This window comes from Ciconia boyciana, chromosome 2 (assembly GCF_034638445.1).
Source record: "Ciconia boyciana chromosome 2, ASM3463844v1, whole genome shotgun sequence".
NCBI lineage: Eukaryota > Metazoa > Chordata > Aves > Ciconiiformes > Ciconiidae > Ciconia > Ciconia boyciana.
The window spans coordinates 34,720,898-34,747,615 of NC_132935.1; the positions used below are offsets into that span (position 1 = coordinate 34,720,898).

General features: G+C 36.4%; 1 protein-coding gene across 1 annotated transcript in view; it reads right to left on the reverse strand.

Annotated features, from left to right (window-relative positions):
* Positions 1-2,299: 2,299 nt before the first annotated feature.
* The window catches only part of HNF4G (hepatocyte nuclear factor 4 gamma), a 34,754-nt gene continuing 10,335 nt past the window's right edge, over positions 2,300-26,718 (reverse strand). Inside the window, exons 2-10 of the mRNA XM_072851223.1 lie at positions 19,014-19,182; positions 17,314-17,408; positions 13,557-13,663; positions 9,099-9,254; positions 6,806-6,893; positions 3,901-4,053; positions 3,483-3,719; positions 2,874-2,996; positions 2,300-2,478 (exon numbers count right to left, since the gene is read on the reverse strand). Of these exons, the coding sequence (XP_072707324.1) occupies positions 2,360-2,478; positions 2,874-2,996; positions 3,483-3,719; positions 3,901-4,053; positions 6,806-6,893; positions 9,099-9,254; positions 13,557-13,663; positions 17,314-17,408; positions 19,014-19,159 (1,224 nt within the window). The 5' untranslated portion in view covers positions 19,160-19,182 and the 3' untranslated portion in view covers positions 2,300-2,359. The remainder of the gene's footprint in view (positions 2,479-2,873; positions 2,997-3,482; positions 3,720-3,900; positions 4,054-6,805; positions 6,894-9,098; positions 9,255-13,556; positions 13,664-17,313; positions 17,409-19,013; positions 19,183-26,718) is intronic.

Sequence of the window (26,718 nt, forward strand, 5' to 3'; positions counted from 1 at the left end):
AAACACTTTCTATGACAAGTACACAAAAGTGACTCCCATCAGTCAACTTTCGGGCTGCTCAGTATCTCTCACTCATGCTTTACCTTTGTGTTTCCTCACAAAGCGTTGGTGGGCAACTTGTAAAAATAGCACAGTCCGGATCCCCCTAAAGTTAATGGCAAAACTTCAGTACTTTATTCTGTCATAAAAACTCATACTAAAAGGGACTTGTAAAAAGAACAATGCATTGATAAAAAATAAACAGTAACCAGCAAAAAGAAAAACATACTAAAAAGCAACAGGTAAACATTAAGAGCTACTGTATGCAGACTTTACAAAAGCAACTACTTTAAAATAACATAAAGAAACACAGCATCTACTTGGTGGTAAGTGTGTTCTCATTAAAGCCTTTTGAACGTTCAGGTCAGCTCAGCATTCACTGTGTTGCATTTCCTGCCTGCAAAAATGTATATGAAGAATCATATCAGTTTGTTTGAGCAACGTTTAAAGGTTTAACTACACCATCTTTGGATGCTGTGATTAATGCAGGTGTCTGGTTCAGGATGATCAACATCTCACCTTGCAGAATTTCTGACTCCACTATGTTTTCTCTTTGCAATAGTTCAGCAAACTGCAGTATTTTATTATCTTTTTTTTTCTCTGTTTGTCTCTTACATAACTTCTGGGAAGAAAGTCTACTTTAAAGTACTAAAGCAAAATCATTGCTGTCTGGAATAAATAAAATGTGCAAAGTGGTGATTTTCTTATGACATCAGTATTGTATGAACAACAGATCACTTTATATATCATAATAGATCATTTTCACAAACTGTAACTGAGTATATGCTCAAGTGAGCATGTGTCACAAGGTCCCCTTTGTGCAAATCCACAGAGGGTCCAAATCCAGATGGGTTATTATAAACTCCAGACACAAAACTTAGTCAATGTTGGATCCCTCCAAACTGGAAAGGAAGGAAGAAGAGGAGGAGAAGGGCGCTCATCACAGCAAGTCAATTCACCTCAAGCTTCTGAAAACTCTTAAAAATCCAGAGAATGAGTATTTGGTGTGCTGGCTGTCTTCTGGCTTGAAATACCATGACTCAAACCAGGAACATCTGGAGCTGAACTCGGGCATGTCTGCTGCTTGAGTTAGTAAGCCATACCTCCCCAGACACAGAGCTACTACATAACTACAACTACTCTGTAGGTGAAGTTTAGAGTGATTGCTGAAACATGCATTCACCAGCCAGTTAGGCAAATAAACACAATGGCTACATTTACACTAGTAAATCAAACAGTACAAAGTCTATACTCCAGCCCTGAGGTCAAGTGGCATGGTCTGGCCATATTCCTAGTTATACTCTCTGCGCCCCTAAAGCGAGGTGGCCATATCCAAAGCATGTAGTGAAAAGTGTCCTAGACTAGCCTAATTCCCAAAACGTGCCCAGAAATTGTTTGGGAGAGTACTTGTTAGTCCTTACCAAAAAGCATACCAGTCGCTGTCCTAATAATTTAGCAATATAAATGCCTGCACCCATGCCTCGGCACTGTCCAATTGACTGATACAGACATTACTGTGTATGCAGATTTTAAAAAGTCCCCAAACATATTTGCACGTGGCAGGCCCTCTGATTCATACAAAGAGGTAAGCGGGGAGGATTCAACTATTTTGTTGAATTTTTACTTGAAAAAGATGGTTCTTTCAAGTCAGGATTTTTTAAAAAATTAATTGGGTATTTCTGTCCATTATTTTCTCCTTTTTATTTAATGCATGTGCTTTGTTTGGTAGCCTACTGTTTTACTATTTAAGGAATCTTGGCTTTTATTTGATTAACCTGCTTTTTCATGTCTACAATTCACAGCTAAACAAGCGCTAACCAGTTCCGTCACAATGAAAAAAAATATACACACATCTAAAACAATAATATTAAGACAACAACTGAAACAGGAAATAAAAATTAAACTGTGCAGTTAAAAGATCTAAAAATAATATCAACCTCTATACATATTTGTCAGACTGCAGTGTCCACAGTTACAGTTGTATGTCACACAGCGGCAGTCAGAACAGTGAGTATTACTTGCCAAATCATGAGGTGTTTTAAGAAACACCCACAGTAGTGGCTGCTGAGGAAATAATTTCCTTTATCATCCTGAGATTTTAAATGTGCAAGTGTCCTACCAATTTATCTAGTGCATAAAAAGGAAGGAGGGAAGGAGGGAGGGAGGGAGACAGACAGGGAGAGAGGGAGGAAAGGAGGGAGAGAGGGAGAGGAAGGAAAGGAAGGAAGGAAGGAAGGAAGGAAGGAAGGAAGGAAGGAAGGGAGGAAGGGAGGAAGGGAGGAAGGAAGGAAGGAAGAGCAAGACAGACAGAGGAACATTATCACAATGGTTTTTGTTTCAAAATAGATTGCTGTGCAATGACTGAAGCCTGATTTGTAGATATTTTGTATTCTTGCCCAGAGCCTTGTGGAGGGGAAGGTAATGGAGTTTCTGGAGTTGCTGAAAAATAATATAGAAAGAATTACGTATTTTTATATTCTGGCCTACTCTGCATACACATATACCTACTACTGCCCCAAAAGGAAGTTCTGTTACATTTGGCATGCTAGGTAACTAGGCTATTTTAATCATCAGAATTTTTAGTTTATTAAAAATTGTGCACATGAAACCAATGATACATCAGAATGGTGCTGAATTTTTAAAATTAGATTAAATTCAGGTCAAAGTCTCTCACTTAACACTGTTTATATACATACATTTTTAATGCACAATTATTTTAGTTTAAGAATGATGATGAAATACCTCTATGAACACTGACAGGCCACCATTCTAATTAATATTTTTAACTGTAACAGTGAAATGTTATGACAGAAGGCTAACTTGCAATTACTTACAAATCTGTTCTGTATGTACAGGAGCAGACATTGAACTTATGAGGATAGTTTGGCCAGTTAATGGATCTTGGGCTAAGTGAGGATGTACTGGGTGATGCAGATGACTGGCATCATTAGAAGTACCTGCAAAAATAACATGAGCACATATCAATTCAAAAGAGCATGTTGTTGCCAGCGACTTATACTGCAATAATTACATTTCCGTAGAGCAAATATTTTGATTGGCAATTTGAATAATTGCCTCTGGGTATTCATTAAACAGTATAACCAGACTTGAACCATATTCAGCGCTGTGTTTATTTTCACTGTTTTGACTGCATTAACAGTGGATTTCATGAAATATTTGTAAGAATTCTTCCATCTGCCTAGGGAGTTGTATGTCTAGATACCCAGGAATGACTGAGAAGTACACAGCACAATCTGAGGTTGTAGGACTGTAACAAGATGAGCAGCCAAGACAAGAAGGCTTTAGCTAACAATCATATGACTCAAAGCTCAGCCAGCAAGGCAGTGGTCAAAGTGCTTGCTTACATCATGATTCCCTCAATGTCCCAATATGCTAAATTCAACATAATACAACATGGTAAATTTAACAAGTTCTTAGCTTACCTCCCAGTAACATTTCCTGAAGCAAACTGTCAATTTTAACAATTCCAAATAGTTTAACCAATTGTATTTGCTCAATCATTTGCCAAGTGATGCTCTGGAGTGTAGGCAGTAGAAGCAGAAGTTCTCCAAATCTGCCTCGGGAGTCATACTGACGGTCATTAATATAATCCTCTAAACTGATTTGGACTTGGAACCGCATGTTCTTAATCTTCATTGGATTACTCAGGCCCTTTGCATCTTAAATAATGACAAAAACTTAAAGTCAAGGCAGATTATGATTTGGGAGGAGCATCTTACTTTTTTTCATTTTATTCTTTTCCATCCAGCTAGATAACATCAGCAGATACTACATCAACAAAAATTACTTTCAATATAGTCATGTGTACAATAATTATGAGATATATTTTTGAAAAGGTACCTGGATCAAAAAACACAATTGCTTTCAAGCAAGCATACTCATTGTCATCTATTTGAATTTCCTGGAAGGGTCGAACTAGTTCGTCTAGAATCCGATTTGCCACTCGGCTGATCTCTACTTCAGTACTGTTGCGATGGATTATGTAATTGTTGCCTTGGAGAGAAAGAATACCAACATATGGATTGATATAAAGACTTTGATGTAACATACTAGATGTAGCCCATTTTCAAAAGCACCTTTTATTTTGTTTAATCAAATAGTTTAATTTTTTTTTAAGTAATAACTCTCCTTTGTTTCATACAAAACTGTTCTTTGCAAGTAGAGTATATGTGAAAAATACAGCTGTCACCCAGTAAATAATCTGTACATGTAAATATGCTAACATGTACAGTTACTGATTAGTCCACAAGACTGAGGTCCATATTTGAATGCACAAGCATGGAGCAAGTAGGCCTTTATCTTTACATAATAGATAAATATAATGGTAAACTGATCTTAAAATTTCATCTTCCCCCATTAAAATAATATATCCCAAGCTGAATGATCAAGATTTGACAATTGGACAAAGAAGCCTTCTTCCAGAGGAGGCATCAGCAATGTTTCTAACAGATGGTTCTGCTACTCCTAGCAAAATTTAGAAGCATCTTAAAATTTTCAGTAAAGAATGACTTTTCCCTGCTTTTTTAATTTTAAATTTTCATTTTGGGGAAGTCTCCACCATGGCATCTTAATTCACTTTCTGTGCAGAAATCATCTAACTTAAGTGGTGAGAACAGCAGAAAAGCCACAGAGCTTCCAGCAGCCACCAAGCAGTTTTTGAAAGAAAAGCGGATGATTAAATCACAAGAGATCCATGCCAAAATTACTCATAAGCTATACAGATATCTACCTCCAAATATCAGAAATAAGCCTTGGAGCCTCAAACTGTTTCTTCTTTCAGTATATATGCTGATATTGGTGATGTTGACTATAATTTTCTACTTATTATTTTCTCATTATTTTGCTTATTATTTTCTCATTATTTGTCCTTATTATCTACTAATCCTAATAAAACTGCAAATATTTCCTTTTTATTTCTGCTAAATTTGTCAGTAAAACTGTATCTAGAGAAAGAACTAGGTTAAGAAGGGAATTTGTATAGTTTTTAATTTGAAAGGATTGCTGGTTAGAGTAGTATCTCCAGAACAAGCCCTTCCTGTCCCTTTAATGTTATGATATGTGTAAAAAGATATTCAAGTTGATTAAGAGCTATGAAAAGGCAGGCCCAAAGAGGAAGGAGGACAAGTAGTGGAAAACCCCGCTGTACCACACTACCGGTGAAGAAACCAGTTTGAGTCCATATTCTGCATAGTCTTGCCTCACATCAAAAATCCTGTCTAAATCCTGTGCATTTTCTCACAAAACAGCCCAAGTGCTGCACATGTGTAATGAGACCATTTTTGGCAGGGTGTGCTTCAGACTGTGTGCTGGTTTTGGCTGGGATAGGGTTAATTTTCTTCATAGTAGCTAGTATGGGGCTATGTTTTGGATTTGAGCTGAAAACAGTGTTGATAATACAGGGATGCTTTAGTTACTGCTGAGCAGTGCTTACACAGGGTCAAGGCCTTTTCTGCTTCTCACCCCACCCCACCAGCGAGTAGGCTGGGGGTGCACAAGAAGCTGGGAGGGGACACGGCTGGGACAGCTGACCCCAACTGGCCAAAGGGCTATCCCATACCATATGCTGTCATGCTCAGCATATAAAGCTGGGGAAGAAGAAGGAAGGAGGACGTTCAGAGTGACGGCATTTTGTCTTCCCAAGTAACCATTACACATGATGGAGCCCTGCTTTCCTGGAGATGGCTGAACACCTGCCTGCCCATGGGAAGGAGTGAATGAATTCCTTGTTTTGCTTTGCTTGCGTCCGTGGCTTTTGCTTTACCTGTGAAACTGTCTTTATTCCAGCCCACGAGTTTTCTCACTTTTACCCTTCCGATTCTCTCCCCCATCCCACCAGGGGGGAGTGAGCAAGCGGCTGTGTGGGGCTTAGTTGCCAGCTGGGGTTAAACCACGACAGACTGGCAGAGTATTGTGTCAAACAACGCTAACAAATACTTCATCACATCACTATGCACACAGGCACACCTCTCATCGTATTACTGTCCCTCTGTGTTGTGTGAATGAAGGGAAGACATGCTTCCACCACACGATGACGTCCCCTTCCCTAACAGCCATGCTCTCTTTCTATAACCCAGTGAAGGAGCCGTTTCAAGTGACCAAGAATATGCTTATGCTGGTGTGGCTCCTCACCATGTCATGGATGCACCCATCTCCCACATGGCAGGGGACAACAGGCATGCTGTTTATATGTTGGCCACGTGGCGACTGTCAAGGAAGCAGTGAGAGGGCTCTTGGGAAAGTGAGTTGCAGGGAACAGGCTATCCAATTTTCTAGCCTGTAGGATCTTCTCTGACTATGTCTGAAGGGCTCTTGGGAAAGCTCCAGATAAATTATTTTAATGAAGACTGAAATTAGTACATAGGCCACAGGTTGGCTGCTCCTCTCTTAAGCAAAGTTGGGGGTTTTTTTGTTGTTGTTGTTTTGTTCTGTTTTTTTATGGGACAAAGGTGCAGAAAGGATGCTAATGTAAGGAAACAATTTGTCAGGAACAATAAGGGAGTTCCTGAACTCCTTTAATTTGTGTTTTCTGGTATCCAATAAACCTTTAGCCATATTAACTCACAGGAAACTGTCCACCTGCTTTTGCTGGAACAGGGAACGTGACATTATGTCATTAATAGCTATTTAGCATTCACAGAATGCATTGCTTTGACTGTGCCAGAACAGTTGTCCCACTTAAGTGATTACATGGTTGCTAATGTACTATAACATCATCATTATTAATTAAAACAAAACCAATATTTACCTAAAAGTAAAATGTCCTTATATGCCATGGACCGTTTTGCTGCTCCAAGCAACAGGTGTTCCCCAGCATGTGCTCTTAGTAAGGCAACCTCAAGAAAAAAACAGCAGATTCATTAGAATATAAAGCAGTAATTTCCAATAAGGGCAAAAGAAAAGAGGATGCATATTACCGTGAGTGTATTCAGCTACAGGTACATGTTTAAGACTGTTAAGATTCTAATGTAAAACGTAAAGTGAATATAAAAACCTTAACACTGTACTAACAGCACACTATAATTAAATTGTCATCCTCTGTCACTTCTAGCATTTGGTCTAGATTTTAAACATATGGCTCTGCAAAATACTTCTCAATAAATACAATACTTGCATTTATTTCCTAGTGCCTATTCCCTTAACAAAGTTTTATCTGGAATTTTAAGTTGATGCTAAAGACTCCAATGGGCTGGAATGAACTGTTACAGTAAATTCAGCACTATCAGTGTTTCATTTTTCTAAGCTTGAACCAAAAATTTATGTGGCATTTAAAAGAGCTTTTTCCTCAACAAAGCCAGGCATGCTAAAATATCCAGTACTGTCAACAAAGAAACCTGATTCATACCAGGAAGGCACTTAAAAATGTGGTCATTAGTTTACCCTTTGTCACCTATTTACTTTCCTTTTTTTTCATGTCTGCTTGAAACTTCAGTGCTAGCCTCTATTTCCTCAAGGAACCCCTCTCTTGCCAAGTAATTATTTTCTTACGAATCCAAGGCAATACTTTATGAGTGATGTAAAGGTACACAGCACCTAGGGATACTTAATGTGTTAAGACTTTTCGGGTTCTCAGTAGAGTTAACTTATCTGCTCTGGCCTGCTCTATGGTTTGTAAATCAGGCTGATTCCCAGATCAGGAATTGTTTGTTCAAAACCAGATGGTTTGTTTTATAATGTCCCTTAGAAAGAGGCTATCACAAATGCAAAAGTGGCATTTGTTTTAACTCCTAATACCTTTGTCACTACTCTTCTAAGGTACTTAAGGTTCCTTAGTATTTCCCAACATGTACTCTTCAAGTACTGCAGGGGTGTTTTCAGCCTATCTTTCTAAGCTGATTTTTTTTTTTAATACAGACAAGAACTTTTTAAAGAGGTCTGATCCTTTCTCTTTTCCTTCATGCCATCTTAACAATAAAAACAGCAATATTTTTGCTTCCTTTTGTTGCCCTTGTGTAACTGATGCATTTAAAATTCTCCTTGTTTCACATGAATAGATTTTTAACTTATTCTGATATGTTGAGCTTGTGCACACATATCATATTCTGTGGGTCTGCAAAGACATCATTAAGCTCCTATTTTGGGCGGTCTCCTGTGGCCTGAAACACCTCCATATTCCTGAGGAAAAGTATAAGAGGGAATGAGCTCAATTTGAGTCTCAAACCCAAGGATGATCTAACCCTCCTTGTAGGATTTTGTTAAAAACTGAGAGACTGAAGAGGCAAAAAGGAGGAATTACTCAATGCCACTTCACAGAGTCATTTTTCAAGCTGAATCAGATTTTGGTGGACTGGAATCAAGAGATCCTGAGCTGTGAATTAACCTCCTGCCCAGGCAGCCGGTGAAAGAACTGCTTACCACAATGTGGAGACACTGGTTCTGAGTGTGCCAGCACAACTTACTCTGAAACCCAGTGATATATTAGGATATATTACAGATGTGATGATAGATCAGAACTCTGTCATAAAAAAACCTTAAGAATTTTCAAGGTTTGATGCTTTTTTCCCCCACATTCATTATATAAAATGTAATTTTAGTACATTGTATTATATGAAAGATTATTTGCTATGGATTGATACCAGTACATTTGGCATTTGTTTGAGATTCTAATGGCTTTTATTTTTTGCAAGTAGAGAAGACCTGCTTCAAATTAAATAACACACTGTCTTAAACCATATTATAATGAAAGGTGAACTTGAAATAAATATTCTGCAAGGACAGAAAAAAACATGGCTTTTTTTTAGAAGATTGTTTTCATTTTTGCATGCAGCTTGGTATCTCTGCTTCCAAAAGAATACAGAAAGCACAAAACACTGAAAGACATACTGGTTTGCTGCTGCTTTTGTTAACGTGCTTGAGCCTTATCAATTTCCTCTATTTTTCTGTGGTGGTGCAATTTCAAAACTTTACAAAATTTTAAGATGGTGGGTCTAGCACCCAGCTCTATTTGATCAGACAAAAAATTAGTGTTTAATCATAACATTTAAATATCACAAAAATAACAGGACAGTAATTAAAGTTCTCTCTTTGGTCTCCTCTTATACCTGGTCATCCAGTGGCAATTCACAGAAGCCTGGAATATATTTAGCCCATTCGACCAGGACCAAAAGCTGTTGCTTCATAGATTCACAGACGTCACTAATACCAGCAATTTTCTTAACATTTATGTCAGTGCTAGCACCAGGACTGGAGATTGAGATCTGGCCATAGTGAGAGAAAAAATTAGCAATGTTAACTTTCATATAATTGCATTTTCACTGGTTAACAGCATATTTAAAAAAAAATCGCAGCAGTAATCATGCATACTCTTGAGAAATTCCTTGACCATATGGACCATTAGTCTGCATGTAAATTATAAAATTTTAAAATTATAAATATTACCAGTGTCTATTACAGTATGTTAAAAATGACACTATTCATATCATGATACAATATCTTCTTATTCCAAAATACTGTTTTTAAATATACCAGAGCCCTTATTATTTGTAGGGGGGAGGTGGGTTTTTTTATTCCTTTAAAATGGTTGGCATTTACTTCATTTCAGAAAAAAAGAAGAGCTCATAGGGGCATGCAGTAACATTAAGGGCAAAGAAAGAGAGAGATAAAGGGGTAGCATGTTCTTCCAGTGAAAAGATAAGTATCATTAACTTTAGAAGGTAAAACAGGTTTTTTTTAGTGCCTGGAGGAGAATGGTTTGTAATGATGAAGCAGCAGTATAGGCAGATGCCTGAGACATTTCAGAGCAAATGTAAAGGATATGAGTGTGCATTAGACCACCTGCAGTGAACAGTGTTCTGTGAAATAAGAAGAGAGCAATATCTTCTGGGCCTGAAGCTGGGGCACTTTCACATAATCACTGAGCCAAATCCTGAAATTCTTAATGACTTTTCAAGGAAAGGAACAAAACCAGGCTTGCTCTTAAGCCAGGCAGGAAAGACAACTTACGATAAAACCAAGCCGGAGAAGAGGTCAGTTTATAGGTGCTATCATACTGGAGAAGAAAAAAGAAAAAAAAGAAAGAAGAAAGAAAAAGAATAGGAAAAGAAGAAGAAAAAGAAGAAGAAAAAGAAGAAAAGGAAGAAAAAGAAGAAAACAAGAAGAAGAAAAAGAAAAAGAAGAAGAAAAAGAAGAAAAGGAAGAAAAAGAAGAAAACAAGAAGAAGAAAAAGAAAAAGAAGAAAAAAGAAAAAGAAGAAAAAGAAAAGAAGAAAACAAGAAGAAAAAGAAGAAGAAAAAGAAGAAAAAGAAAAAGAAAAAGAAAAAGAAAAAGAAAAAGAAAAAGAAAAAGAAAAAGAAAAAGAAAAAGAAAAAGAAAAAGAAAAAGAAGAAAAATAAAAATAAAAATAAAAATAAAAATAAAAAGAAAAAAAAGAAAAGAAAAAGAAAAAGAAAAAGAAAAAGAAAAAGAAAAAGAAAAAGAAAAAGAAAAAGAAAAAGAAAAAGAAAAAGAAAAAGAAAAAGAAGAAGAAAAAGAAAAAGAAGAAGAAGAAAAAGAAAAAGAAAAAGAAAAAGAAAAAGAAAAAGAAAAAGAAAAAGAAAAAGAAAAAGAAAAAGATCCCACCACAACAGCAACAAAACCCCACCACTGTACAAGGCCCATGAAACTGACTTTCACCTTATGTTTTATTACAGAAAGCATACTTGGGAAATTCTTTAGTTTGATTATCTTCCCCGCTCCAAAAAAAATTATTTGATCTTCCAGTACTGTGTACCTACAAATTTCAGGATGGTGGATGCTATTTTGGTTGACTCCTACCAAATCCCCTTCATTCCTAGATCCATGTTAAATCCCCCAGTGGGATCTGTGGTGAAACCCTATTATCCTTTGGTCATCAAAAGGAGCTGCACTGCTGAACTAAAGCTCAGTGCTTCCTACATAATTCAGTAGTTTAAAACACTGAAAACAGCTTAGATATTAATGGCAGTTAACCAGCTGAACATTAGTTCTCAGGGAAATATAGCAGCCAGGCAGGTGAAAAAATCCTCAGACACATAATTCAAAGGTTATCGTGTAGGAAAAGGGTTAGAGGTATTGTCTCTTTGTAGACAGAGCATTTGTGAAATCCCTGCTGTAATCATGAGTCCATTCTGCCATCTGTTCTACAAAAACAAAGTTGAAAATACTGAATATCCTTCAGGTGAAAGCTACCAGAATGATTCAGTCTAGAAAACCTTCAGTACAGAAAGAGACTAAAGAAATTATACATATTTCATTTTTTCCAGAAGAGTAAGAGGAGTCTTGATCATGACTCAAAAGTAACTACACAGAGAAGAGAGTTCTGATAGCAGGAGGTGCTCTGATCTACGAGAAAAAGATACCACCATACACCAACAAGAAGTTAATTCAAGAAGGTAAAGAACAGGCAGATTGTTTAACCATTAGACTTACTGACTCATGAACTTAATACATTGTCCTTCCTTTAATATCTTTTAATCAAAGCTATGCATCTCTATAAACTACATCTTCTAGGACAAACTATAGACTCTGTGCTGAAATTACTTGGTGAGCTTCTGCTGGGGATTCATGGGATGACTCCCATGGAGTTCGTTATGAAATCCTAGGGTCGCATCTCTTCACAAGGATGCGAACTTTCCTCTTTCTATTTCTCTATTGCTTTAACCTGCCTCTCACTTCTGGGGTGCAACAGGGCAGTCACTGCCTTCGTAGAATCATAGACCAGCCCAGGTTGGAAGGGACCTCGAAATATCATCTCATTCAACCTTTTGTGGGAAAGGGAGACGAGATGAGATTATCTAGCACCCTGTCCAATCGCATCTGGAAAACCTCCAGTGATGGGGACTCCACCACATCCCTGGGAAGGTTGTTCCAGTGATTGATTGTTCTCACTGTAAAAAATTTCTTTCTTATATCGAAATGAAACCTCTCCCGGTGCAACTTATACTCATTAATGACTTGATGAACATGACAATATAATACTATATCCCTATCATCCTAAGAACCATCTCTAAACACATGTCTTTACTGCTACGAGAGTCCAGCATATCCCTTTCATATTTACACAATCCAGGAAGCCTCTCCTGGGTCTGTAGGAGAAACATTGTACTTGGACAATTTCCCCCCGTAAGGGATCTTCAGGGGCGAAGTAATTAATTTTCCCTATATTAATATGAAAACTTTAAAAGAGATGAATGCCACCTTCTTCCTCATTTCACAGCTGAAGGACTTGGCCAATTATTTGTGACACTACCACCTCCTCCAAGTCTCTCCTCAGGACTGAACTCATCTTATAGACCTATTCAATTGTGGGAAAAACAAGGACTTTTAACGCTTTTCCACCATGTTAATGTGGTCCACTAATGTGACCGAAGACCTTGGTCTTTGAGGCCAAGACTGTATCTTCACATATGCTTGGCATAGTGGGAGCAATTCTCTCCTACTACAACATACCAATTAATAAGTAGAATAAATTTGTGGCTATACACAAGACAATGTTATAGGCCAGGAATCTACCAGCTGAAAAGAACTTTGTGGCAGGGAAGGGTGAGGAGGTGATTCTGTTTAAGACGGCTCTTATTCCTGAATTGCATATACCAGTTGGAAATGATTAAGGGAGTAACACAAAAAAAGCACAATAAGCAAGTTCAAAGAATTACTAAGGAGGTAAAGATAGGTATATTTTTCATACTGTATAGGTATGAAAGGTAAAAAGGTCCATTATGTTCATCTAGTCTGCCCAGACATGCAATATGTGCCAACGACTATCACCCAGTAATTCCTGCATCAATTCTTTACAGACAGTTCCACCCTAAGAGAGATGCTGATAAAGGATGAGATTACAAAACATTTGGGGATGTATAAATCAGTCAGCATGAAATCATAACGGTGGCAGTTAAATTCTAAGTAAGTTAGTAAGAGGTGCAAGAATGCAGAATCAATGACCATGATTTATCTGAGGTGCAGAAAAGGACTGGAGACTGTTCCATTCAGCAATTGATTGGATAGGGAAAAAAAAAAAAGGAAAATGAAGTTCAGATGAGACAAAGAAAATTTAAAAGCAAGATGTGAATAGACTCTGCAGTTGGAACATTTCTGTTTGCCTTATTTATAATGTCTAAGGATATTAAAAATGGCATTTTTCAAAAGAATGTAAGGAAATGAGTGTCCACACCCTTTTGAATGTAATGGCTTTGAACAATTTTTTCCTTAATTTTTCCTGGGAAAGCCAGCCTCAGGATAGATAGATGCCACCAGCTGCCTGAGACAACAACTGATTTAAAAGCAGTAAGAACCATAAAGCTTTATTAAGAAAGGTGCCTAGGACATATTGTGCTGGACAAAGTAGAATGTTTTTATTGACTTTTCTTTAAGAATGTGTTCTATTACTCATTCTTTCATTGGGAAGAGGAAGCTGGGTGCAGTTTGGAAGTAGAAAAAAAGTAATCTCAATAATTATATTTAATACAATAAGAAAGTGAATAGTATTTAACTTTAGAAAAAATGGTCTTAAAGTCATCAAATAATTTTGTGGTAGATCTCAGTACCTGACGGGATAGTGTCTCAGCTTGTGACAATGTACTAATAGAGGGAATGTTGCAGCCATCAAAAGTGTTTCTTCTCGTACTTATCCTGTCCCGTTCATTTTGTACAGCTGGAAAAGAATAATAATCTCATTTATTGACTTGTAGACATTGCCACACAATATAATTTCAGAAGTTTACTAGATAACTATAAGAATCAAAAGGTATGACATTCAAAACAGACCTTGTGCTTTTAGCTCTGAGTAATGAGGAAGGATGACGATACATATTTATGGTCTTTATTGGTATACTGTTTGCCTGTAAAAACTACGTATAACTAATTGTAGATAGATACTGAATTATCAGCACTTTTGTGACTGGCTTTATTACAGTAAAACCTGTTTTTGCCTTTGAACTCGAACACATGCTGTCGTTTTGTTATTTTAACCAATTTAATAAGTGAGGCCTTATGATAATGGTAGAAATGGACATCTCCAGACTGCTGAACAGGTCAAGAGGTACAGCACCACCACTGACAAAATGTCTCAGTCAGAGGAAGTGTGAAAGCCCTACTCCTGCCCTCCTGTGAGAAACCCTGAAACAGGAATGAATCATGAACTTAATCCACTAGTAAGATAATTTTGAAATTTAAATCTCATGCTCCTCCTTAGTGATGTTGCATTCCTAGGCAGTTTACAGAACATTAACTAAGTAAAAAAAAAAAAGGCACCAAAAAAGTTTCAGGCCGGTAAGTTTTGTCTCATGGGGTCCAAAAAAAGGCAGCTGAATGGGCTTTGGATAAGGAATCCTTAATCAGCACATGCAAGGCTTATGAAGCAACAAGGCTTACTTTTGAATTGAAGGAAGAAGAAAAAGTAAAACTTTCCATCAGATTTTTCTAAAACCTAGACCATGTCCAAGGTTAGGCCAAGGAGAAAAGAAAAGAAAAAATAAAAAGAATTGTGCTGATCAAAATCTTTTTATTGCACAAGGAATCTCATCATCTTTTAAGAGCAGCAGCTTTATTTCCAAAGATATGTTTGCTATTTTGCGGGAAACAATCTGCATTACAGAATTTAGGAGTACTACCAAAGGCTTCAATAAAAAAATAAAATACTCTATACACTGAATAGTTTTCAGGGTTTATCTGAACAATGCATATAGTTTATTCCAGAGGTGTACTAACTTTTTGCCAAGGACACTCACTGATGGGCCTTTTATTAAGGTCACAGTAAGAAATGTTGTGCAGTGATAAACACAAAGTGCTAAATGTTCATGTAGACAGGAAACAAAAAATATAACCTTTTTTAAAAGAATGGAGAAAAAAATATTCACTGAATCTCAGCAGCTTAAGTGCTACATAGATAATTAAAATAAGGTCAGCGCTGATTAGTATTAGAAAAATAGTAAGCTATTCTGACAGTCACTAGTGAAAGTCACTGAGATTCTCATTAGAGAGTCATAGGGAAATGCTTCAATTTTCTCCTGTGTATGCATAATTTTGGATTATTAGACTGGATTGTCTGTCTTGCTAAAGTCTTTTTGTCAGTTCATGCTAAAATTGCCTTAAACAGAGACTCCATGAGGAAGGGGGAATATTTGCTCAAAGAGGGCTTGTATAGCTGAAGCCTTTCTCACCCTCACCCTGAAGAAAAGAAAGCGATTTGCTAGAAACAAGCTGAGAAACTATCATATAGACTATGCTACACTTATGCTATGAGACATCCCCTGATGGTGTAGAGAGGTATATAACAACACACAGGCAGTGAAATTTACAGTTTAGCGTTTTGAATTATTTTAGCACTGGGAAGCCTTGAATAAACACGGCTCGGACGCAATGAAAAATGGAAGTTTTATAGGTAGTGGGACCAGAGGAGGCAGAGGGGTGCAAATTAGGTTAAAAGTTTTGTGCAGGATATATATCTTCCCTTCATAAACATGACTCAGCAGCGTGTCTTGGGGCAATGTCAGCTAGCTATGCACTGGGCTGCATTAGCATGTTGAGAGAAGTGATTATTTCTCTGTTTAGGCTCCCCAGTACACAAAAGATGCTGGAAAACTGGGCAGTGTCCAGCAGAGGGCTATGGAGATGCAACCCACAAGACACAAAAGGTGAAGCAGAGCGGGGCATCTTTGTTTATGTGGAAAAGAGAGGACCAAGGCAGAGTTGCAGGTCTTAATTTCTGTAGTTTACAGAAAATGGAGCCAGATTCTTCTTAGATGCACAGTGTGAAAGGACAAGAGGCAATGGACACTACCCTAACTGCAGTAAGACACATTCCAATTAGATATAAGAAAAAACTCTTCCCAATAGGGTGGTCAAGCACTGGAAGAAGTTGCTGAGAGAGGTTGTGGAATCTCCCCTCTCAGGGACTGTATAAACCTGTCTGGACGGGGTCCCAAGCAACCTGACTGAACCTAGAAGTTAGCCTTGCTTTAAATGGCCTGGACTAGATGATTTCCAGATGTCCCTTCTGAGCTAAACTGTTCTTTAATTCCAGGGTTTGAAAGTCTGTGAGGCTCTGCTTTTTGCAAAACTTTTAGGGCTGCTGTGGACACACAGGTCTTCTCTTTTCTTCATGTCAGATGGATAATATATATATGTTACTGATTTTAATGGCTCAAATTCCAAAAGGCTAAAGTGTGTTCAAGGAGATCCACAAGAACTAGCAAACCTGTTTCTTACATACACAGTGTAATGCTGTTTAGACTATCCCCCTCCAGCTGCAAGGAGAAAATCTATTTTACCTCACACCAAAACTTGACCACTAGCAAAGCAGTACTATAGTATAGATATATAAGAGCATAAAGAAACAGCTTCCTTTATCTTAGGAAAGCTATGCATAGACTAAAAATATTATAGACTAGTTACAGTACAGAACTGCGCACCTCACATTGCAGATTGGCCTTCAGGCAGATACACCATGCTCCCAACAAAACAGGTGGCAAAGTTTGTGATGGAAGAACCATTTTTGAGTGCTTTTTTGAACCATCCTTTTGAAAAGGATGCCTTTTGCCTCTATATCATAATTGCCAGTGAAGCAACAGTCCCAACAACCCGATACAAAAATCCTCTGATATTCCCACTGCCTTTCTTTTGCTATTGCACTGCTCTTGTGGTCATCTGGACATTCCACTTTGACAGGAGGATCAATGTGACACCCATGTTTCTTCATGTCTGTCAGTGAGATGCGTAAGTAACAATCTTCCTGTATTAAGCCCTAATGAGATTAGAAATGTTTTCAATTAATGTGGACACTCCACTGACAGCTACCACTACTGTTCTCACCACCACTTTTTCGCTCAACTTCACGCTCCTTCCTCTGGCTTAAGTGCTTCAAACATTTAAATTTAAGGGAAGAACCAGTAAATTGGCACTGTCATTACTTAGGTAGGGTAGAAACAAAATCCCAGATAGAGATTTTATCACTCAAATTTGGTAAAAATGAAAATTAAAATCTCATACTTTGAACTTTTCCAGGATATGGCTCAACACTTAGAAATCAATGAATTTTGGTGCCAGGATTCATGGATTAAACAGTTGCAAATTCACTTTAAACTCATAGATTCGCTAATGCTCAAAGTGTTAGAACTGCTTACCCACCTGAAAATTAGATGACGCATATTTCACCTCAATATAAAAGCATTTCTCCGTCATGAAGGTATTATAGTAGACTTTCCATTGAATTATTCTGCTGGAGTTTTTTAGAATTTTTATTACATTTTAAAACTAATTCAGATTATTTCTCTCTGTATATGAAATAATAAATGATTCTATTACCTTCTTTTTTCATTCCTGCTCGAAAACACTTTTTTAAACGACAATATCTGCATTGATTCCTTTTGTCCTTGTCAACAATACATTGCCGGTTGAATCTATCAGAGACAAAAAAAGGTGAATGTATAAAGCACTAATATAGCAGCACCCTGATTATGAAGAAAAAAAGACCCAACTAATCTGACCTGTCAGAACAATGTCTATAACCACAAACTTTCTTCTTCTGTTTTTTTATAATTATTATTTTTTATTATTCTGTCTTGAGAGGTGTTTCGTACCTGCTCAGTTTGCAGTAATACATGTGTGTGTATACACACATATATGCATTGGAATGGGCAAGTGTGGAAAATGTTGGTGTCATGTGCATCATTTACACCTCAGTTTATTTGTGAGATATGTCAGTAACTGGCTGCATCAAATGGCAGTGGGGAAAAAAAAGAAGAAAAGCTACAAATAGAGAAAGGAAAGGACAATCAAGGAAAATGCCAAGCGTTACTGGAACAGAGGAGCCCTTAGCTGCAAATCCAGTACCCTTGGTTGGCAAAATTTACCCCTTCTGGGAGATACCAATGAACAAGCTATGTGTATCATTACAGATGAGAACCTAAACAGGAAATGAGAGGAAAATTTTCTAACCACACAATGAATAAAGACATGAGGAAACACACAGAGCATGACACTGCAAAAAGGCTTACCCAAGCTCTCATGTACATCTACAGGTGTGCCTAAGGGGAATGTATATGAGCCAACCCCTCCTCTCCCTGTTTGCTTCTGCCTTTTTGCTGGTCATGTGTTTGCTATATAAACAGATCTATGTTTTGCAGAGCTCTTCTTGAAATCACTTATATCAGCTCATCACACCACTTTAAGGATATGTCTATGCTGTATCACTGTGGTATGTCTATAAGGGAGAGATTTCCTTACAAGAGCATTAAGCAACAAAGGAAGAGTGCAGCAAACAACATTTTCAGTAACAAGCCATTCTTACAAAAAGTTTTCTCCTTTAGTGATTTGTCTAAACTCACAGCGGTTTCCACATTTCTGTGCATGGCTTAAAACTGACATTTTATGGACTTGTGTATGCACAGAGCAATTTGTCAAACATGGTGCACAGACCTGCAGTGTGAAAATCTGGGCAGCCAGACATCCAGAAATTAGCAGATTGCCATTCAGACTGACATGGGGCAAAATGGTCACTCAAAAGAGCAGTGTGTCACTCACAGTGGGAAGATGTGCAGATGAGCTTGTACAGCCCTAAAACAAGACTGATAAATCTTAGACTTTCTATTCAGAAACTGCCATCATAAGAAAAAAAAATTAAAAGAATTTTTAGAAAACAGTTACACTTTTCATATTGCCAGTGAAAATATGAGAATTTTTCCTTTTTTTTTTTTTTCCCAGGAGATGACCTTTGTAATCATAAATAAAAGAGTGAAACAGCTCTTGAGTGATGTAATGGTATCAACAATATCAACAGACATCTGGAATGTAGTATCTAGAATGTGTAATATCAAGTAGTCTTGAAAAAAAGACATTTTTTCCAATCATAAGAATTTACCATGAACCACATGCTCATCAAAAATGCTGGTTAGAATTCCTTAAAGAAAAAGCTGAAAACACCCTGACATAGTTCTGAAAAGGTCTGAATGTAATTTTTGCTTAAATTCATTAATTTAGTGCCTCTAGACAAACTTTTGAAATACCTGCATGTATAGACATGATTTTTCCGTATACTGCGTCTAAAGAATCCCTTGCATCCATCACAGCTGGAAGCACCGTAATGTTTTCCAGTCGCTCGATCTCCACATATTGCACAGAGACTACTGACCCCATTGTCAGCAGCATTCATGTTGACAGCTTCTCCCGAACTGTCTGAGAAGAGGCAAGAGCAACACACGTAGTTATGGACAAGACTTTCAACAACCACCGACAAGACTTTCAACAACCACCCCATGAACAATTTGTACTTAAATGGAAGCTTTTTCTGCCTTTTTCTCTTTTAATTGCCACTTACTATTTATATAGCACGGCATATCTTAATCTTTACATCTGGTTCTTATTCAGATGAACATTTTCGAAGTTATTGAGATGTTAACAGAACTTATGAAGTTCACAACAATAAATAATTTTATTCTAAACTTTTTCCAACTGAAAGGGGTTAAAAGTTAAAGTGTAACTCTGTATGTATGATTAAATATACATTCTTACTAATATGAAGAGGAACTTTGGTACAAAGCAGTGTTGCCTAGTTAGCTGGCAAAGATCTCGTATATCAGTTCTTATAAGAGCTGGCAATAACTGGCAACTACCATACAAAGATACAACTGCATATGTGACATTAAAAAAAATAAAAAGACAAGACAGTTTTTGCACGATACTTAATGAAAAAAAAAAAGCATGTTAAGAGGACTGTCGAAGTTTTATTTCCTTGAACAAACTTTCCAAAGGAACATTGGTGCAGACTTTACTTGCACAAGAGAATGTTAGCTATGTGATTAACAATTAGTCACTGAATATGGTAAACAATACTGAAGAAATTCACCTGAAATCAAAACAGATATATTTATTCTTCTTTGAGTCACAAAGTTTAACAGACATGTTCAAAGAAATAATTGCAAAATGGCCTTTTCTGTTATGCTTCTGGTTTTACGAAAGGAAAGCTGTTTCAATATGCCCTAAACATTTGTAGTTGTTCAGTCGGGGAGAGGAAAGAGTGCCACATTAATTAATTATTCAAATATGCATTCAAAAGTCAAGTACCTGGGTTCATGAACAGTAGATAGGTCGAAAAGTAAAACTGTTAATATTGATACATATTATTATTCATATTGTACTAGATACAACTGAAATGTATTACACAAATATATTATAAAATTTTCATTGTGTCCCAAAGAGCTTACAATTTAAACAGAGTTCTTTAGACAAAGAGAGAAGGAGCAACATGTTTTTCTGTTTTACAGAGACATAATTGATAGGAATTATATTAAAAATGGATTAAATAAAAATGAAATCTTAAAGGTAAGAATTCAGTTCTGTAAAGATTTTATATTAAAAGTAAGTTTGTCATGACTGGAAAATTATTTTTAAAAATGGGTTACAGAATTACTTTAGCTAGAAAAAGATAAAACCTTTCTTTTGGAGTTTTGGAATTTTGCATCATAATGATACAGGAGAATAATTAAAAATACAATATTTAAATTTAAGGAAGAAGTATCTCACAGCAATATAAGTTGTGTATATATATAAGGATATACTTATTTTCCTTGGTATTATTCTGAAACAAAATGTCTGGGAAATTGACCTGATTTTGCAAAATTCTTTGATTTCAACAGAACTGCATAATCTGCCTGAATGTGGCTTGTTAAACTTGTCTGAATGTTTCTAATTAATTTAGACAACTAGAAAAGACACATAGGAAGGTTCATAAGAGGCAGCTTTCAGTTCTAGACTAGCACTGTAGCTCCAAGACAATCTTTTTATAAATTCTATAAGAAAATATGTAGGCTAAACTCAAAGCAAACTCTAAACAGAAAAAGGCTACACCTAATAACTAATAATTATTACACTAATCGCTTACAGTGAATAATTTAACTAGCTCTATCACCAACACATAATGCAACACAACATAACCTCCCTAATCTGCTTTCCCATTTTATGTAACATTAACAGATCTGAAAGGGTGCTATTCAGCAAAAAACAAACGACCAATTAAATCACCCATATTAGAACAAAAAGCAGAGAAATAATCTAAAAGTTACATAATCACTGTTGATAGCTTCAAAATCACTTAGGGCATAAAGGTCTGTTTTTTCTTCCTAAATCAATAACCAAATCTACCATCTGTTTACTAAGCTTGCTGTAAAATAACATCAGAAATTAAGATAAAACTTCAAGCCCAACAATAGAAACTAACTTAGGTTCTATATGGCAGGAATATGTGGAAATGCAGGTGCTAAGTATTTTTCCTGCAAATCACTAAATATTTGTTCTGCCTTTGAAAAATATGTACCCCAATAGATCCATGAATTATACTTTATGATACAATGAAACTATTTTTTAAGTATATTAGAAGATTTGGAAAGACATTTTAGAGTAGTTTAATTTGCCCAATACTTTTCTTCACTTTAGTAGACTGACATTTCCTTTTTTTTTTGTCAGTACTTAATGATGGCAGAATGAACTGGTGTGCTTCCTATTTCAAGCATAACTTATTGATACAATTTCTCAAAAAATTATTGCATTAAAAATTCCACCAAAAGTTAAACTGTTACATTAGCCAAACGCAAATAGTTTTTCTCAGCTAAACAATAATCTCTAGAAAGCCAATGTGATCTTTTAAAAAAACCACTCTAGTTCATATATACACATACCTAGAAAGGCTAGATTAACATTTAAATAAATAAAATATTAGTCCAACAATTAGAAACTAGGCATCAAGAAACAGTAGCAAATTTTTTTTCATAAGCCTCTGGATCATTTTGTCCTGTCCTTCTGAGTGTTATATATGAAATATACTTTCATGTCCAAACTGTCAATACTAGTTATTCATTTGTCTTACAGTAAATAAAACAACTGCTGAATACACCATTTTCTTCCTTTGATTAACTGACTGGTGACAGTACAGTTCAGTTACTTTATTACATATAATCTCTCTTTTATTTTCCTTAATGTTAAAGAATTATAAAGTTACTAACTTAGAGTTAGTGATGAAGTGTAAAAGAGAGATTTGTAGTTTGAAAACAACCCCCAAATGCTCCATTAATAAAACGTTTAGCTAACACCTTATAGCATTACTAAACTTCACTTTTTCTGTTAACTGGCTTATTTTGCATCACGGAGCAGAACTCACCATTGCCATTATACAGAATTTGCATAGTTTCAAACTCCAGTGCCGTATACGTTGGATCTAAAACTTCACTGTAGTTTGCCATTTCCATGTCTAGCATTGGTTCCGAAAGCCTCATCATTGAATGCAAAACCAGTGAAAAAGCTGCTCAAATGTACAACCTTCCCATTCTGTTTCACAGTGATTGATAATCCAAAGTTAACTATAACTGTGTCACTTACGTGCTGCAAGGGGAGGAGCTGGAAAACTGCTTCTGCATGCTATATTCTACCTGTTGTTGTTTTTTTTCTTTTATGATACAGTGCAACCCTTCTGATAATCTTGGAATGCTTTATGGAATAACCTTATCAGGAGTTGTACTGGTTACAGTTCTTGAGTGAACCTAAGGACATGCAGGAAGCTATCTCCTATGGCCTGCTACACATTTTGTTGTCAATGTGTGGTATAAATAGTCCTAAACAAACCACTCTGGTTGTTCTATGTAAAGAGACTGTAGGTTCATATGCCATTTTGCTCTCTCTCTTCAGAACAATAAGGAAGTGTGATACGATTATGGACTATCCTCATACCCAAAACACCCATCATCATATTTTAAAAGACAGCTGCAAAACCTCCCATTTTTACAACGGTTAGCGTTCTTTAACAGCGGCAATGAGCTGGCTGTGTAGGCACGCTTAACCAAGGCCTCAAGTAACACAAGCTCTGTAGCAAGAAAGGGCAGTTTATAGATCCCCTCCATCACATACTGTGTTGCTGTGATGGCTCTAGGCAGCGGACCTTGCACACTCTCAGAAGGTGGCTTCCTGCTCCAACTCTTCTTCACACAAGATGTGATGGCAGCATATTGTTTTTAAGTACCATTCAGATACATAAGGAAAAAAAATCATTCACCTTCTCTGAAAGGAAGAACCTCTGGGTAGGTCCACTGCTCATCAGTTGGTACACATGACATGTACAAACCCAGTTAAAAACCCTCCTGTAAAGCCTCTTGAATCTGTGCAAAAATTGCTGAATTTCACTTGCAAATCAGGTGTTTTCAAATGTTGGATAGAAGAATTTCAGATGTTATTACTTCTCAAAAAATTCTTTACAGAAGACTTCCCTTTACACTGCTGACCAACAGTTACATTAAAGGTTACATATATAGGAAAACTGTCCAGTTTACATTTAATTAAGAGCAAATAACTGTATATAGAGCATTAAAATGCTTATATAAATGGAAAGAATGCCTGCAGTTGCTGTTCAGTAAAAGTAGCTGCAAAATGGCACCACAAAAAACTCCTTGATTAAAAAAAAAAAAGAAAAGCAATTGGTGACAGACAAGCTACTGATGAAAAAGGAAAATTTACAGGAAAAGACCTAGAAAAAAAGCATTCCGAAATTCATCCTTCTAATTTCCAAGTCCCCAGGGCTATCTGAGAGGCACAAATGATCCTGTCTGCTTGTGGACACATGGATGCAGTCTCAGGTCAATTCTCCTCCCGGCCCCAGTGAAGGCCAGTGGCCTAATTATGACAAGAGGATTCTTGTATAAGTGGCTATCACAGAGCTATCCCCAAACCAAAGAGCATTTACAGGTGTGTTACTGCTTGCACAAATTCTCTGCAGATTTTGGAGGGTCTCCACAGGGGCAACCCACTGCTATTCCTTTTCCTTTAAACCACTCATCCATTATTATATTCAATGAGATATCAAAAACCTGCAAAAGTTACTACTTAAAAAAGGGCAAACCTATAATGCCTTCATATGAATAGCACATTTATTAATGACCAATGTAACTACAAATACTTCCTATACCCTACAGAAGACAAATAATATACGGGAATTTTATAAGATATTTAAGTTTATGACTGAAATATTAGAATATTTCATGCCTACAATCATGGAAGAAGTTCTACTCACAGTATCATTTCACAGTGCTGGAAGTGTACAGTTTCACTGTCTTTCACCATAGCTAGTATTTTTTTCTTTTTCTTAAAGAAGCATACTAAGTATCTTTGTAAATTAAGATTGATGAAAAGCTATTTGTTGACAGCCTGTATTTGTTTAGGAAATCACAGTAGTTTCATCACAAGATGGAATCATTTTATACTATCTGATGGTTCATTTTGAAAAGTTTTGTCAGTAGCAGAATTTGTTGTATTTGCTACAACAATTTGTTGTATTTGTATAGTGTTTGCTACAAAACTAGTTACTAGTTACATGACAAATGATTCATTGCATTAAATAAGCTATTCAAAATAATATACAAAGGTTTACATGTTAACTAGAATTATCTTTTGTTCCTTAGTGCATAAATTTTGATAAGATTTTCTATAAATAATCTCTGGCTTTTTCATACCAAAATTGTATGCTGCACAAATACAAACATATCTAAGACTAGCTGAGTTTTATTTCAAAACTCCAGTCCCCAAAACACTCTGGCATATGAGTAACTTTAAAATAAGGGAATGAATGTAAGATGGAAGATATCATGTATGACATGATCAAATCCTGCTATTCCCACCGCTGTTAGCAGAACTTCTTCAGTGCTGCCAAAACAGGCCCCTCAGTGACTACTAAAGAGAGGGAATGAATTGACCCTTCATACTTCTGTCATATAAAAACTCATTTCAATTGATTTTTTAATATGGGAAAATGTACACTATAGGAAAGCCGTTCTTTATACTATTTTTTTCATGTTTTGCTAAGGAAACTTCTTACAGTCAAATCTTGCATTTATAAAAATCTGCTTTCTGGGGGATTTTTGGCATCATCAAGTAAATCATGAACAATTAATGTATTCTAAATGACTACTGTAAAATATTAATATGTTTTCTTTCTGCCTTAGGTGGATCAGAATGCAGTCCTGAAATTAGAGCAGTTGAGGAAAGAAGCTAATGATGAACAGCTTTTGGTCCTATGTCAGTCCAAGGTTTATAATGTTCACTAGTATTCAGAAGACCCCTACACATCAGGTTTCTTTTCATATTGGACACCTGCACTGTTTTTCAAATTCTGAATGACCTTGCAGCTTGTAGTATGAGATGCTCTTTCAAATTCTAAGTCATCTACTACTGACAGCTAGTAAATATTAGCCTTAGGTAGCGGAAGTTTTAAAATTGTATAATTAATTAGTCAAACTGCGAAACACTCCTTTCAGCTAAATGAATTTGAGTGAGAAATTATTTTTCAGAATAAATTTTGCAGTAATTGTGAATAAAGAGAAAGCTACACAATAATGTTTTTGTTCATGTGGTTTAGCTGTGTTTTTTCTTTAAATCTGATGACCTCACGATCACATAAAGAAAGCATTCCTATCTTATCTTTAAGACTATTAACTCTGTTAATTGTTCAGCTCTCCATATTAAATGTAATCATTCTTTCTGATTGTGGTATAAAATAGAACACAAGCTAATAAAATCAAGGTTATTTCCATAAAAGTCTTCCTGAAAATAAAAATAAATCTCAAACTACTATCACAGTTTTGGTTTTGTTTGGTTTTGGTTTTTTTTTTATAAGTAGTAATATGTCCTTTTATTATTCCAGCTTAGTAAGAAATGTAGGTCCCTATGAGAAAGTCTTTATTAAAAGTTTGGGTTTTTTTTTCTTGTTTCCCATGTGTTCTATGTAAGGAATACATCTTCACGGTATTTCTTTGTTTTGCAAGTACAGTGAGTTGTGGTGGACATACTTGGAAGGCATCCTATTTTTGCCAATAAGCTGGCATATTTATCCAGTATGTTAATAAAACACACATTTTGATATGTCTCCTCCCATTTGCTGGCACACATGTGAGAAGGGGTACGCAGGGAGTCTGTACTAACCAAGCCTAATGAAACCATACGCTGAGCCAGAATGTCACCATACTACGGTAAACTCAGCCAAAGATCTCCAAGTTAGAGTTTATTTGCCAAAAGCTTGCTACCCAGGAAGTGGTCTGCAAATTTCCACACGTCAGCAGGGAATCTCATCCTTGGCTTACAAAGACACACACCCATGTAATACCAGAGACCGAGTGTCCCTCTCCTGTAACACACCCTCAGCGCCAGGGAGAACACTGCCAGTCACCATCACATCAGCTCTGCTGCCACCCACCCCCAAGTATTTCATAAATGGTCCATGAATAATGAGTGGGAAATGTTTGCTTGTATTCTAAAACATATAAAATTACGATGTGTTTGACATGAGAAGATTTGTAACACTGTAGTATTACTTTATTTGATAGAGATGGCTGGCTTTTTATTTTTTAAATAAAATTGTTAGAGTTGGATCAGATCTAAAAATTAGTGATAAAATCTAAATGTGTATTACCAAACTTCTTAGCCTTCTTGGAAAATAAATAGCCTTTTGTACTTAAGACCTAAATACCATGATGGAAACATGGCTACAGTTTCTCTAAACTCTAAAACATTACAGCAAGTCTCTTAACATTGTCATGCCCCTCTCCCCGCCCAAAAAAAAGTTCAGAGCCAAACAAGGACAAAGTTGCCTTTGTGCTGGTTAATGTTAAAGGATTTTTCAGAACAATTTGTGAATCATGAGAGTAAATGCATAGCATAACAACTGCTTCCAGTAAGATG